Below are 15,089 nucleotides of genomic sequence, written 5' to 3' on the forward strand. Positions count from 1 at the left end.
ATCCAGGCACAGAAGTATACTGAAGCAAATGATATGGATGGATAGGCTGCAGAACTTTGTGTCCCTGACACACACGCACACATACATGTGTATATATAGTGTAAATACTGAATCCCTCTGAGTTTAACCACAGATACTGATGTTATTTCAAACTACGACTGAACATATTTGTGATGTTCTTGTCTATAGATGTTTCATGCTGAAGAAGCATCTGTCCCTCTCATGCTTTATGAAGATGCACGTTCACAAAAAGCTGCTTGTTATAGAAGAGTGAGTTATATCATGTAAAAGCAAATAGTTGGAAGCTTCCATGCAAGCTTCCATGCACTCTGTAGTACTCTGGTACTACAGAGTGCACTGACTCTGTGGGCCTTGGTCTTTATTATCACTGGGAGTTTGAAATTTCACCATATGTCAGCCCTAAAAATAGAATGTCAGGACTGAACTAGAACAATTCAATCTTTCGACGCCTGTCTAGATAATGATCATTGAACCCAATGATCATTAAACTTTTGTTTTTAACAGAATGTACAGATGTCTCCTTGATCATTTCATTATGGTTGATTTATACTTATTATGGTTCTTCATGTTTGTCATGTCTAGTGAATTTATCAAGACATTCCCTGCGTTAAAGTGCAACAGAAAAACTTAATGCTGCTTTCTTGGTTCCATCACTTTCACCTGTGTAATCTTCAACTACCACATGAGGGCAGACATGTAAAGGTTTTGGTTTGTAAGTGATTTAGTTATAACTTTTTTCATTTAATATGGTTTTATGGTGTATGCATTATGTGTCTTATTTAGTGTAATAATTTTGATTGGGTTTATGAATAGATTCTATTACATTTGACTGTGCATGGAGTAAATTAATCTTTGAGTTATATAATACATGTCTCACAAATATTTCAACTCTGTCCATTTTTTTTTGTTATAATCCAGTGTTTCATTTTGTGATTAAATACACATAACAATATATGGCCTCTGAGCTGTGTACATTTCTTATTTAAGGTTTAAGATGAAATGAATATTAAGAAAATCTGTCAGTGCAACACAGCTATAGGCCTTCTCCACAGCAGATACTCTGACATGCTACAGAGGGAAAATAACTAAATTAAGTTCCATTTAGCTGCTTTGGTTTCAGGTTCCTGGTAATGTGCATGGTGACTTACTGTCACAGTCAAGGCTTACTGGGACACTTGAATAATGACATTTGTATATAGCCAGTTTTTACTGGTCTTTTTTTCTCCTGTTTTGCTTGCGAGCTGCCTAACAAGTGAATTTCCCCACTGTGGGATCAATAAAGTTTTATCTTATCTTATAAGAGGCATCACGCATGTTTTAGTAACATCTGTGCCTTTCCTGTTATTACAAATCCAAATGTCAGCTGTTCATTTGCACATTAATGAGGTAAAACAATGCCTTCAAAACATTTTTAATGATGGATGATGAAAAAGTCATTTGTGCTATGTAGATGATGTATTCACTACATTTGCTCAGACACTAAAACACTGAAGCAGTGCCACTGAACAGAAGCCACAGAAGCGCTAAAAAAAATTAATAAACCTGCCTGACAGTTTACACAAATACAGAAATATCAACTGCTGACGGTAGTTGTACGAGCGCAGCTGAAAAGGTACAGGACAAAGAGTAAGTTGGATAGCCACTTCTACATACAGTGCAGTATTATTTTAAAGTCATGTGATCAAACTGCGGTGAGTGAATAATGAATTGTGTATGATATAACATGACAGAAGACAGAGGTGTAGATTATACCTATTTTGAGCATCCAGACAATCTCAAAAGCACACAGAAATATACACTGACAAAACCTTCTCCCGAAGCAATGGAGAGCAAGCAAAATCGCAAACACAAACACTACCTTTGTGTTCAGTGTTTGCTGAAGATGCGTCAGTGAGGTGTTGTTTGAACTCGGTGGTAATTTTACAAGCTGTAATTTGTGGTCTTATACCACATGTATTTTATTTCAACTCCAGAAAAGGTGATACCTGACCTGGGAAAAAACAGTAATGCTGAAGAGAAACATGGGTAATGGTGATTAAAATAATTTCATGGGAAGGTAAACTGCTGTGGTGATATGAACTGAACACCAGAAAAGAAAGACTGATACACCAGTGGTACTCCATAATGAAGTATCTGCAAAGCCACAGTCATCTCCTAACACTGCTGCTGTCTAAAGGAGACCTGTGTCAAAATGTATTTGCAAATTTTTGTTTCATACTGTTTTAGGTGATAGATGGTTTTTTTTTTTTGCTCGAAGGACAAAATCCCATAAAGTTAGTCAATGTTGCGTAATTTTATAGAACTGAAAACCAACAAACCAACTGACTAGTCTTGATATACCAATTCTCACACGTTATAATCTTCAAACACACAAGTTAATTATTCCTTACAAATTAATTTCCACCCAGATCTGATTAATAAACCCTGGAATCAATAAATTGTGATTCATCCTGGAAAACTTTGCAGATGCTTATTATAGAGTTTTTAAAATGGAAAAATAGCCTCCACAAAGGAAAAACTTTTTACACATGAGCTAAAATATAAGTCAAAAAACAAAAAATAAAAAAAATAAAAATAAACCAATCTTTTTTTTGTTGTTGCTGACTTTTTAAAAACTCTCACAATACCCAAACTTAATGTTAGCTTTGAGCTGGAGGAACAACCAAGTTACCAAACAGGAATAAGGCACTTCCTGGGTTGGCAGGAAATACCATACCTGCTTGCAATTCCTTGGTGGTGCTGAGGTTGCACGAGGGCTCTTGATTAACCCTCACTTACTATCAACCACTTTTTACTGTACTGACACAGACCCTCCAGCTGTGCTCCTCTTCTCCATCTTTTCCCTCAGCTCTGCTGTAGAGGCCACAGCAGTCTATAAGACCGGGCCATCAGAAGAGTGTAGAAGTGCCAATTAAGGCCTTCAGTACTGATGTCTTTAATCAATTAAATGACCATAAACACACTCCGTGGTCCATTCTATCATCAGCCTCAAATTTTAATACTGCCTGCAGAGTACACACTCACTAACTAGGCGCAGAGGCTTGAGGCTGGACTAGACAACTTCCAAATCACACCACTACATTTTTACCTCCTTCCTCCCTTCTAGTCCAGCCTTCCTGAGACTTATCAAGTCTCCCTGTCTCTTTCTGGGGAAGCTCGCTGATCTTAACACATACATACACACACACACTCCATCACAAGAGGGAAAAGCTAGTTGAAACCACCCTGTTCTTACTACATTTGCTTGTATTTCTTAAGTAGTGGTTCTTCACTTTCTTTTTTATTTCCTCTCCCCTCTTAACTCCTCCCCTTCTTCCTCTGCCAAAGTGTGTTTTCTCTTCTGGCTGAGTGGCAAGCAGGCTTCAGCAGTTGGGCTCTTTTGATTCCAGCTTAGCTTGGTTCAGCCCACTTTGGCCCAGCTGAGGAATGCAGGGATGTCTCGGACTGGGACGTTGCGGGTCAAAGCTTTGACGCGCAGGTTACGGTCATCTGTAAGGAGTACTACCTCTCTTTGGAGTCTCACTGTCCCATCTGTGTTCGGGGGGGGGGGGGGGGGGGGGGATGGGGTGGGGGAGTAAGAGAATAGTAAGAGATAAATGGGAATATGAACACTAACACACTAACAGAGAAAGAATGAGTCAGTTATACATACTTCTCTGATCAGGCATGAAATCTTTTGCCTTGTCTTTGCAGTAGTGGAGACAGCAAGACAGAATCACATCATCATTGTTACCCTGAAGAAGAACAGAAAACTAAGTTACTGCTTCCCAGCAAAAGAAACAGTCTTATTTGACAGTACAATCTGTCACCAAATGACCAAAAGGTAATAAAACAAAATAAAAAAATTAAACAACACTAGATTCATTTGGGCTCTCACCTGCTGTCCAGAGGTGTCTTCACTGCGGAAGGCAATAGACTCGAGCTGATTTCCTCTGCTTGTCAGGGCTCTGAGGCACGGTTCCCTGGCTTCAAAGCCTTTCTCTAAGAAAACCACTGCCAACCGGGCCTTCTCCTGCACGGACTTCACATGGGCAGCACTCACATTATAGTTGCCACGACTGCCAGAGTTGCGTCCCCCGGACCCCACTCCACCTCCAAAGTTGTCCTGGCCTTTAGCCAAGCCATCCAACTCTGTAATCACTGAGAGAGAGAGGGAACATACAACCATAAGTAAACATAAACAAACACTTCCTGCTCCTCCACTAAACGCCAGACACATGGGGAATTCTTATCATTTTTAACATGTCACACCACCAAACATTTAATTCTTTTTCAGTCCTCTTACTAAAGAGCGTCTTTATTTAATTGTTCCTCTTTTCTATGTTTCTGTCTTTCAGTCTTACCAATAAGTGGCACGACTATAATGTATGTTCCACACAGAAGAAGTTTCTTCAGTCCTTCCAAGTGATCAATGAATCCATTGGTATCCGGAACCAAGAACAGAGGCCTCACTTCCAGCTCCAACTGCCCGCCTGTCTGCAGCACCGCCTGGGACACACACACATTAAATATGATGTGAAATTCAACTCTGCCACAACATGAATTGACCGTATACACCTGTCCTATTCAACTGATACTTCAGGCACAAGAATGACTAGAAAGAAAGAAAATCTCTACATCTATCTTCTCCATATCACCTGAAATGGTTTTGCCGTTCACACAATGAAAATCTGAGCATTTCAACATTAGCCCACGAGGAAGGAGTAACATTTGTTTAATAGAAATAAATGAGGTATATCTATGCAGAGCATGTCATTTTTGATCTTGTTTTATTATTTTCTTAACCTATAAAATGTCAAACACAATTACCATAACAGTTTATTTTCTTATTTAAATAACTAATGTTAGGTAAGTATGTATATGTCAGTTTTACCTGTATTTTATCCCTGCGCTTCTGTTGCTGTGCCAGTTTGTTGGCGAGAGCGTGGCGGCGAGCCTTCAGCTGTCTGATGTCATTCTCGCTGTCTCCCGCCTCCTCTGCGTCCTCCTCTTCTTCTGATGCAGAGAAAGATGACTCTGCCTCGACTATGACATCATCAGCCTGCCAAACAGACATGCAAAGACAAGGCATGTTTTCAGCAATTTCGTGTCCGCAACTTTCAACAGTCTCTGGTGAACTGTAACGAAATTTTAATTTTAGCATTTACATAAGTAGGAGTAGGCCAAATTTTGAAAGAAATGAGCGCAATCAGAGATGAAAACAACAGAGGGAGCTGAGGGAGGAGGGTTATTAGAAGGAAAGAAGGAAAGGAGGAGAAAAACAGTCACCTCTTTCTTTGTTAAAGAATCCTGCCTGCTCCTTGAATCCACTGAGTGGTTAGGTGAAGGAGAAGTTGCCACAGAGACGTATTTGCCTCCCTTGAAGGCCAGCAGAGGCTCTTCCTGTCCACACAAAGCCTCCAGAAAGTACTTCAGCACCGTCACTCTCTTACAATCTGCTGCTATTGCCTGAGGAAAGAGGACGTGAATGAGAACAGAAAGACGATGAATAGGGGTACAGGACAATCAGTAATTCTACAGGAGAAGAAGTATGTACCAGGGCATGGAGTGTTACAGCATAATGAAATACAGCTTTGCCTTCCTCTAACCATGTCAGTGTGTCTGTCAGTGTAACACGGCTCCTGCGGTGCAGCCAGCAGTGGTACAAAACCAGCAAGCAGCCTGTCTTCCTTCAACTGCAGCACAGTCAACTCCTCGTCTCCCTCGCCTTCTTCAGAGTCGACTTTGTAAAGCGGCACTTCCCCGTGGTCCACACGTGCCAGCACGTTACACAGGTCAGCCAGGCACTGCCAAACATCAGGGCTGCAACTTGATAGTGAGGAAAGGCCACAAGTGATGGTGAGGCATGAGTGTTTTAAAGAACTACCATGTGAAGCAAGTTATTGCAGGTTTTAAGTACTTACTCTATACTGCATGGTGGTGGGTTCCACTGGTCTGGGTGTCCCAACATCCAGTCAGACCAGACCTTGATGCTTGGCAGTAGTTCTCTAAGGTCCAGTGGGAAGGCAGAGACCCTCACCATACCGTCCAGCTCCTCCCCTTTACTGTCCTCCTCTCCATCTGCCATGGGGACTGGTTCTGAAAGAGAAACAGAGGAGACACTTTTCAAATACATGTAATTGTTGAGAGTCAAAAAAATCAAAACAAATAAACTCCCATTATGTGTGAAACAGGAACACCGAAGCAGGAGCAAATACACTGTACGCTCCTCTAACTGTTCATATGATACAGATGAAAAGAACCTAATACTAATGTTGACCTTAATTTCAAAGCACCTGATTTACATATGAGCGTAGGGCAACTTTAATAAATGCTGCTGATCCAATGCATGTAGAGCTTAGTGTGCGTGTACCTGCAGGAGTATCTCTGAGCAGCTCTGTGCAGCGCTGCACCAGTAGTGCAAACATGCCGAGACCCAGGGCAGTGCTTTGGTCTTGTAAAACAGAGCGCACTTCTCCTTCTTCACCTGACAAACAGAGACGAGAGAAAGTATTTCTTCAACACTCTTTGTATCAATATTACCAGTTACTTGTGCACTGCTCCAGCCCGTGTGTTCATTTTCTAACTGAACAAAAAAGAATGGGATTCTTTATTGCATAATAAAGAACTTGTATGTGAGACGATGAGATTAAGTCAAGTCTGCTGTTAACAACTCTGAAGCTCTTTAAGTTTAAACATGCCAACAAGTTAACATGTTTTTCTTAAACGGAAGCATTTTTCAAACCAAAATTTTGCAATAAATGAAGTCCACGCAAATAACCAACATAAAAATAGGATGTTCACTAGCCATGCATTTGTATTAATTTTGCAGATAAACACACTGCAATAAGGCTTTGAAGCAATGTTTGTTGTTTAATAATTATAGGTGTGGGTGTGTGCAGCATTACCTCTGCTGTGGGCATTGTGTATCGTGAACATGTTGATGGTGATGATCTGAAGCATGTGTGTGCTGCCCAGTAGGGAGGGGCCATGCTGGAGCAGTGTCCTGAACTCCTGCAGAACACGGCTTGCCACTCCAGGGAATGACTCCATGCTGCATATTTTTATGAAAACATGTTCATAAAAATACAGAAAAACAGACAAAGGCACACATAACCATACATTTTTTAGATTGTATTTTCAGTCCTTCAAACTCATTCAGTCTGTGAATATAAGAGCAGGAATATATGAGACACCACTCACCCCACTTTAGTGAAGAGCTTTCCATGTGCATGCAGGAAACTCAGAATAAATCTCTTGTTTAGCTGGAGAAAAATAAGAGAAGGTCAAAAGAAGAAAAGTATTACTAATCTTTGGCCTACAAGCACATGACAAGAAAACATCTTCATACAGAGACAAAGTACATGGAGAGGTTTGGAGCTGACGTCACCATTTGAATGCACCCGGGATTTTGAACAATAGAGGTGGGAGGAAATGGACTGAAGGTTAGCAAGTTAGCAAAGAGGATACACATACAGATGCCTCTCCAAATAGAATACAATGACAAACAGTGAACAGAGAGTGCACTGTAGAGAAACAAAACTAATTTCTCAGGAACAAAGTAAAATGGAAATAGCCTAAAGTCACTTCCCGCATTTCAGCTATGTTTCATATAAACACTGGGAATCCTGTGTACTGGTCAATAATGAATCACATCAGAATCCCTACAGCTTAAACCACAGATTAAACACATGAGCTGATTTGCATCTAGCTTGTATCTGATATCTGATATGGTTGGATGCCACCTGAGCACCTCCCTTTGGTGAGGGCCCTGTACCATACACTTAAGAAGACATCCCCAAAAAGACCTAGGACCTGCTGGAAAAGCTATATAGCGACTTCAGAAAGCGTTCAGACCCCTTCACTTTATGCACACTTTATTGTTTTGTAGAATTAATTGGAAGTGGATAAAATTGCCATTTTTGCGCATCATCTACACTCAGCACATAATCACGAAGTGAAAACATTTATTAAAAATAAAAAAACTTCAATATCTCTAAATTAATATTGTAAAAAGCAATAACGAAATGACGACAGAGGGAATAAATGAGAGTCAAAGAGTCAAAGGAAATTAATTTAGAGGACACACTGAATGAGAAGAAAAATGGAAAGCAATAATTAATTAGATGCTGAAGAGGAGAGGGAAAATGAAACTCCATAAAACAGAGAGATATAAAGAACAAAAACTCTATATAACTAACATAAAAAATATGCACACGCAGTTGGAGTGTCCTTAATGAACAGGCATATGAGACATATGTATAGCACATGAGATTTGATGTGTGTGTATGAGAAAGAGAGAGACAGGAAGAAAGGGATCTTACGTCACTAGCGCTGAGACTACCCAGCTCTCCATCCTGTTCAGAGTCTCTGCTGGACTCACTACCTCCTCGCTGTGAGGATGGGGTTGCTGCTTGTCCGCTGGGACGAATCCAAATCTCCACACGTGCTCCCTCTTCCCCTCTTCCTCTTCCTCTTACTGCTGGACCCCTGGAGCCTCCTTCATGCTCCTGCCTCCTCCTTCGCTCAAGCTGCTCTGCCTACAAGAACAAAATCTGTAAACAAGAAGCACTTGCGCTGCCTCAGGTCTCAGCATAATCACCAGATTATGGTAAACTTAACCGGTTATGCTAATAAGGTAATTTATCAAGCAAATTACTGCTTTAACACACTAATGAGTCTATGTCATTATATTTTTCTTAACGTCCCCTAACATCATTGCTAACAAACCATCGTGGTTCATTTCCAAGTTTCTGACTTTAAGTTATTTTCTATGAGTGTATCAATGTCAAGGCTGTGCACTGACGTCAGACGTTTCTTTGTTCCAAGAAAAAGGTCAATCATTTGGCACAAGTTAATGACCATGGTGTGTGTCTGACCTTACGCTTAGCTTCTTCAAACAGACTCATCAGGCTTTCCTTTGCAGTCAGGATGGGGTTGGAAGCTGCCAAGCTGCGCATGTAATAATACACAGCATCCAGCTTCCGCTTCTGTAAGTGAGAGAGGTAGGATGAGAGTAAGAGGAAGGAGATATCCTTCAAAAAAGCCAAACACTGGGGGTGGATGCCAGCAGATCATTGCACAAAGTTTAGTTGTATCTTTCAATTATCCCAGGGACATGCCAGGAGAAATACAATCAGTCATAAAAAAGTCAAAACCCAGTTACTTTCATTCCAGTGATCTAATTATGTCTACACAGAACATTTACTCCTTAAGTCCCAACTCTAAACTTTCCTTTCCTACTTACTTATTATATATCACTTACTGTATAGACTGCCAGCAGGGCCAGCTGGTTATATGGTCGTCCATTTTTGGGAGCAATCTGCTGGGCTTTCAGGTACCAGCTGAGAAGAAGTGGAAAATTGTTGTCATGAGATATCAGCAGAGAAATATACTGCTTTTACTTTAAATCATAAAAGTTCTCTGGGAGAAATTAAAAGGGTATAAAATTGTCCCACAGCAAACAGAGATGTCCTGACCACCCGCTTTTAGATGTTTAATGCTACTACACACTCTCTTGAATGTGTTTAAGAAATTTCACACCACCTGGACTTACAGCCTACCTGCGAGCCTTGCCGTAATTGGCCGAGTCACTGGCTTGTTCCCGGTAACGTGCAATATCTCCCTGACAAATCATACAGCGCTGAGCACTGATTAGTGCATACTTTACCTGCAGAAGACAGAAACACAACAGATCACTACATACCAAGTTCAGTTAGAAAATAATTACAGATACAGTTAACTAGTAAACACGTACTTGCTAGTAATTTTATTGTTAGAAATTGTGACTGCTACTACATTACTTATTATACTGTGTTACTATTACATAGATCTTGGAACACATTAAATGCCCACATGAACACACACTGACAAAAAAAGGGATAATACTGTACCGTTTTGCGTAATGGCCGAGCCCTGATAGCCATACCATCCATGTAATCCTCTAACTTAAAGTGGTACACTGTCTGCAGCTTCTGAAGCAGCGCATCAAAGAATAGTGCTCCCTGTGAAACACACACAATGATCACAATGGACAAGTTGCATCACCGTTAAGAAAAGAAGTGACTGAATTTATTGTGGCATACAAGAAATTAAAGCTATAAGATGCTTCATAGGCAACAAGGTTGTTGGCGTGCACAGATAAACTGGAAAATTACAATAAAAAATAAACCTTTACGACTGCACAGCAAGTCAAGAATGTTATACTACTTACCTTTGAACCCCTAAACTTTGGGCAGTATGGGTCAAATATCTGCCAAACAGTTTTCTATGTTGATTTAAACCTACTCAAATTGAAGATGAGACTTGTCAATTTAATGTAGTGCTCATTATTTTATTTCAAATTGAGTGTTCCGAAGCACAGGACCTGAAGATGTATGTACGTATAAATGCACAAGTGTTCAAATACTTACAATCTGGACTGTATATCCCCACAAAGTGCCCAATGAGACTGCTAGTGAGCGTCTGTCTCAAACAAGACTATGAATCCTAAATACAGATCTTCAATGCTAGACACGCACATCCCATCTGCCCCCCGTGTAATAACCTCAATTTGTCAAACCTTGCCCCATCTGAATTCTCCACACATTCCTTACCTCATCAAGCTGAGTGAGAAGCATGTTCCTGATATGAGCGGTGTTGTCATAAGCAGGGTCCTTGAGTAGCTGCCGGAAGCGCTCTATGACCTGGTAAAAGACATTCTTCCACAAAGCCTGATCCACGTTCTGAGAGTCAGAGAATTCGATGTCTGTGAGGATGACCTGCTCATATAGCCCCAAAAGGTCAGCTCTAGAAAAAAGACAAAACAGGACAGTGCTTTTTCAATATGGCTTCTGGCTCAGTTGTGTTGAGGGTAATATTAATTAGTTCCAAGGACCAACTAAGAGTAAAACATAAAACACACAAAAAGAAAAATGCCACTAACACACATCTTTTCTTCTGAATCCTCACCTGAGCTGGGCCATGCGATCCAGTCCCTCAGCACTCACTCTGTCCCTGGACAGCAGGTTACTGAGCTGGAGCTCCTGTGAATCTGCAGCCCTCAAAAGCCTTCCCAGTTCCCCTCTGGCCTGTTGCTCCACCTCTTCAAACGTCAAACCACCTCCTGCTCCTGGCTGAGAATAACCTGCTCCCCTGTAATTCCCACAGAACTGACCCACACCTGGGCCCGGGTACATACCATTAGGGGGAGCCATTTGGTAGGGCCCCATATGATAAGGATATGGATAGCGCTGGCCGGTGGTGGTGCTGGGATTATGTGGGTTGCTGGTGGGTGTGGGATAACAGTAGGGGTTGTCCGAGTTTTGGAATTTGTAGTAGGCCATGGCAGCAGCCTGCTGAGATCGAAAGTGCTCACCCTGCTGGACTGGAGGACTGCCTGCTACCTCATCGTCCGTGTCCAGAAAGTGAAGCTGCCCATATCCAGTCCCTGTCTGAAGATATATAGGCTGCTGGTGAGATTTATGCTGGGAAGAATGGGTGCTGGTAAGAGCTGGTTTCTGGTCTGGGTTGTTGGGATCCCAGAGTCGTCTCACTCCTCCTCCTCTGCCTCCTCTACTACTGGAAGCTGCTCCTCCCCTAATTCCACCAAAAAGAAGCCTCTGGCCAACCTCAGGTGAATTAGATATGTCCGTGCGGGCTGGAAGCACCAGAATACCCCCACCTCTGCCACGAGGAACCAAGCCTTTTTTGCAATGTTGTGCATCCCCACTATGTGACACGGTACTTGAATGTTTTTCAAGTGAAACCCTGAGGATTCCTCGACCTCCACCTTTGTTTCCCTTTGGTCTGTTCCTTTCTTCCCTCCGCCTCGCTGCAATTAGATCTTCCTCCCCTCCTCTTCTTCGCCTCCTTCTATCTTCTGCTATGTCACTCATCTCACTCCCTTCCAGTGATTCTGTAGATGACTCCCCATTCGTTGTCCAGCTTTGTAAATGACTCCTTCGTCCTTGCCCACTATTAGACATCTCTTCTTTGTTATTGTGCTTCGGCTGCAAGCGTGACCACTTGGTACTTTCCACATCCATTCCTAGTCCTGGACCATCCAAGCTGGTCACACTGCTGGCTGAGCTACTGCTGTAAGTACGATTCCGTGAGCGCCGAATGTCTGATTTGGAATATCGTTTTGAGGATGGTGTTGTGATATTTGCATTGGATTTGTTTCTATCAATTCTTTCTGCAGTCCTGTCTACATTTTTTTCTGTCTTACCATCTTTCTCAGCTTCTCTAGGCCGGTTGTTGTTGTTGTCTCCTCTTCTGCTTTCTCTGCAATTTTCTCTCCCTTTGCCTTGGTGCGTCTCTCCTGTCTTACCTGGTTTGTTATCCCTATCCACTTCTGCACCTCTCAGCTTTCCCTGGTCGCTTTTTCCTCCACTACTTGCTTCATCTTCTCCTCTCCTGAAGTCCTGATTTCGCTCTTTTTCCTTCTCACCTCCTCTCCTCCTGCGGTTTCCCTTTTCCCTCTTCTTTTCTATCTTTTCTTCCTCCTCTTTTGTCCCTCCCCCTTGGCCTTGTCTTCCCTTATCAGTTGTCTCACCTCTTCTGCAACTTAACTCATCAACATCTTGGCCTTCACATCCCACTTTACCCTTTTCTTTCATGCTGAGTTTTTCTACTTTACTAGTAATTTTCTCCACCGAAGGATCAGAGGGTAATGGAGGTTTCTGAGCATCTTGGCTTCCTTGCTTTCTGTTCGTCTCACTTGATTTTGACAGTTTTAAGTTCTCCTGTATACCTTTTACTTCTTTACCTTTCCCAGCCCGCTTCTGTGTAGATGTTTTTTTAAGACCCTCCATTTCCCCTGTATTCAGCTGGGACTCTGGTTCAGTTTTCTGCTCATGCTTCCTTGGGGGAGGTTTATCTTGCTCTCTTCCAACTCCACAGTCCTTTCCCTGGATGTTCCTCCGGCTCCCAGGTTGATAAATTTCCCGGTCAGGTTTGCGGGCTTTCTTTGCCGGTTTAGCAGCTCCAGCAGGTTCCAGGTGTTCTCTGTCATTTCCAACAAAGCCTTTTTCTTCATTTGCTTCCGTTTTAGCTTGTGAGAGGCCACCCATTTTACAATTCTGACTGTTACTACCATCACCTCTCATCCTGTCTTCTTCTTTTTTGTTGGTGCCTGTCCCACCATCTATGCATTCTAAAACTTTTTCAGAGACACCCTTTTTCTCACTCTGCAATGGTTTTTCATGCTCATGCAAATAAGTTGCCGGTGGATCACTCTGAACAGTTTCACCCTCCTCACTGTCACGGTGACGCCGACCATGTCCAGCTAATGCCTGGTAGCGCTGAAGATCAGGACGCTTTCCTTCACGCCTCTTATGTTGCTTGGATAGGTGTTGCTCCTCTGGAGAAAGAAATGGACACAGCCAAAAGAAATTAAGATGCTGAAAGTCAAAGTCAGGCAGTAACACAGCAGAGTAATTATGGGAATTAAAAACTGTGCAAGACATATTCTGTTTCTCTTCTTATCAAGAAATCCCATACAACAATACCTCAGACTGTCAATCAGTAGTTCCTAACTTCACTACCCAAGTCAAGTCAAGCAGGTTTTATTGTTGTTTCAGCCATATATTCAGCCCTATCTGTGGTGCTCAACCCCAAGCCCATTAATTCCCACTGAAGAAGTAAATCTTTTTTTTTTTTTTTTAAACAGCCAGAAATGCATAGTTTAAATTCTAAAAAGGGCCCAGTAAAGACTATTTTCAACAGCTGAAGGGGGATGGACTAACCTAAGGACCATCTCACCCAGTGCAGCAGTGTCTAATTTATGTGATTTTGATAGTTTCTAGACAAGAATAAAGGGCTGCTGCACAGCTCCTTACTGGGGATTTCCTGACAACAAGAAAAAATAAAGAATATCACCAGCCTTTATGTTAGAGGTAAACTCTAAAAATTTAAGTTTGTCTTATTTTTAACCAAGTCAAAGGAGATGTTAGCATTTTACATGTTCAGATCAGAGCAGAGGATGAAAACAGACACGCCTATACTGACACGCTAATTCTAACGTCACCCGCTACAAAGCCACTGTATTAACTACACTTGAAAACGATAACCGGTTTACAGCGTTTTTAAAACAGACAAACTACCGAACAATAAATTTCAGGAGAGCATTCTCTGAGTACATTTGAAAAAGTACACATAAGAGCCGTGCAGCAACAAATAAACCCGCAATACTTCCCACAACACAGGAAACACATATCACCGTTTAAACTACTATTTATGATGAGTTTTTAAATAAGCGCTTTGTAAATGTAGACACATATAAGCACAGTTGTATTGGTTAGCTGCCGTTAACTAAGTTCTCTACCGTTAACTAACGTTTAACGATGATAAGAGTCGAGCTTGTCGATCATAATGCAATTCAACGTTGCATCGGAATATTAATGACACATCCCTTCTACTAATGTGCGTTAAGTGTAATGAGTAAACAAAGAAATGGCACGAAGAATATTAAAAACGGGGCTAAATCCTGACAGCGGTCGTACATAAACTACGGTTGAAAGGGACGTTTAAAACAAACCGCGCGGGACCAAAGAATAGACAGATAGCTAAGTTGGCTAGCTAACAACATTAGCTGGGTACAAACTTAGCAACTCCGTAGGCTACTTTCAGCTGACTTGGGAAACTTCTTTGCTTGAACGTATCTACTTTTTCGCGAATGCGTCCCTCCCTCGTGTCTGGTTCACTTCGTCTCACCTTTCTGATAATCGGTAATATTATTTGCATTCGACGCTTCAGCTCGGAGTTCCGCAGCTGAGATTCGCACTCTGTCCAGTTCGTTCGCCATCTTTGCTTTCACTACAAAACACAACAAGTATGGTGGCCTAGCGGGATCAAACATGTTCACCGGATGACATAGCAGCGAAGGCAGTTGGGTAATGTAGTACGGTAATGCAGCTCGCTCTCTTCATGCATCCTTTTACAGAGCCTTTGCCGTCAATATCAGAACTTTGAAATATACCATTACAGATAAAGGTCCTGTAGACCCATAGCTATACTGTGTGAATTACTACATATTTCTTTATTAATACATGTATATCAATGTATTTAATATGCAGTTGTCTCTTAGGCTTTTTTATTATATTCATATT

The 15,089-nt window shown here is 41.7% G+C and overlaps 1 protein-coding gene across 1 annotated transcript; it reads right to left on the minus strand.

The window, feature by feature from the left end:
* Positions 1–1,416: 1,416 nt before the first annotated feature.
* smg6 (SMG6 nonsense mediated mRNA decay factor) lies at positions 1,417–14,797 on the minus strand. Its single transcript, XM_041051244.1, has 19 exons — positions 14,695–14,797; positions 10,951–13,342; positions 10,596–10,788; positions 9,894–10,004; positions 9,564–9,670; positions 9,266–9,344; positions 8,880–8,990; positions 8,325–8,540; positions 7,204–7,265; positions 6,909–7,054; positions 6,374–6,487; positions 5,925–6,099; positions 5,610–5,829; positions 5,290–5,469; positions 4,895–5,062; positions 4,365–4,509; positions 3,899–4,161; positions 3,674–3,755; positions 1,417–3,552 (listed from the first exon to the last, which is right to left on the minus strand). Exons 1-19 carry the CDS (start codon positions 14,783–14,785, stop codon positions 3,422–3,424), a joined length of 4,986 nt encoding a protein of 1,661 aa, XP_040907178.1. The 5' UTR covers positions 14,786–14,797; the 3' UTR covers positions 1,417–3,421.
* Between the last annotated feature and the right edge of the window lie 292 nt (positions 14,798–15,089).

Source organism: Toxotes jaculatrix, chromosome 12 (assembly GCF_017976425.1).
Source record: "Toxotes jaculatrix isolate fToxJac2 chromosome 12, fToxJac2.pri, whole genome shotgun sequence".
NCBI lineage: Eukaryota > Metazoa > Chordata > Actinopteri > Toxotidae > Toxotes > Toxotes jaculatrix.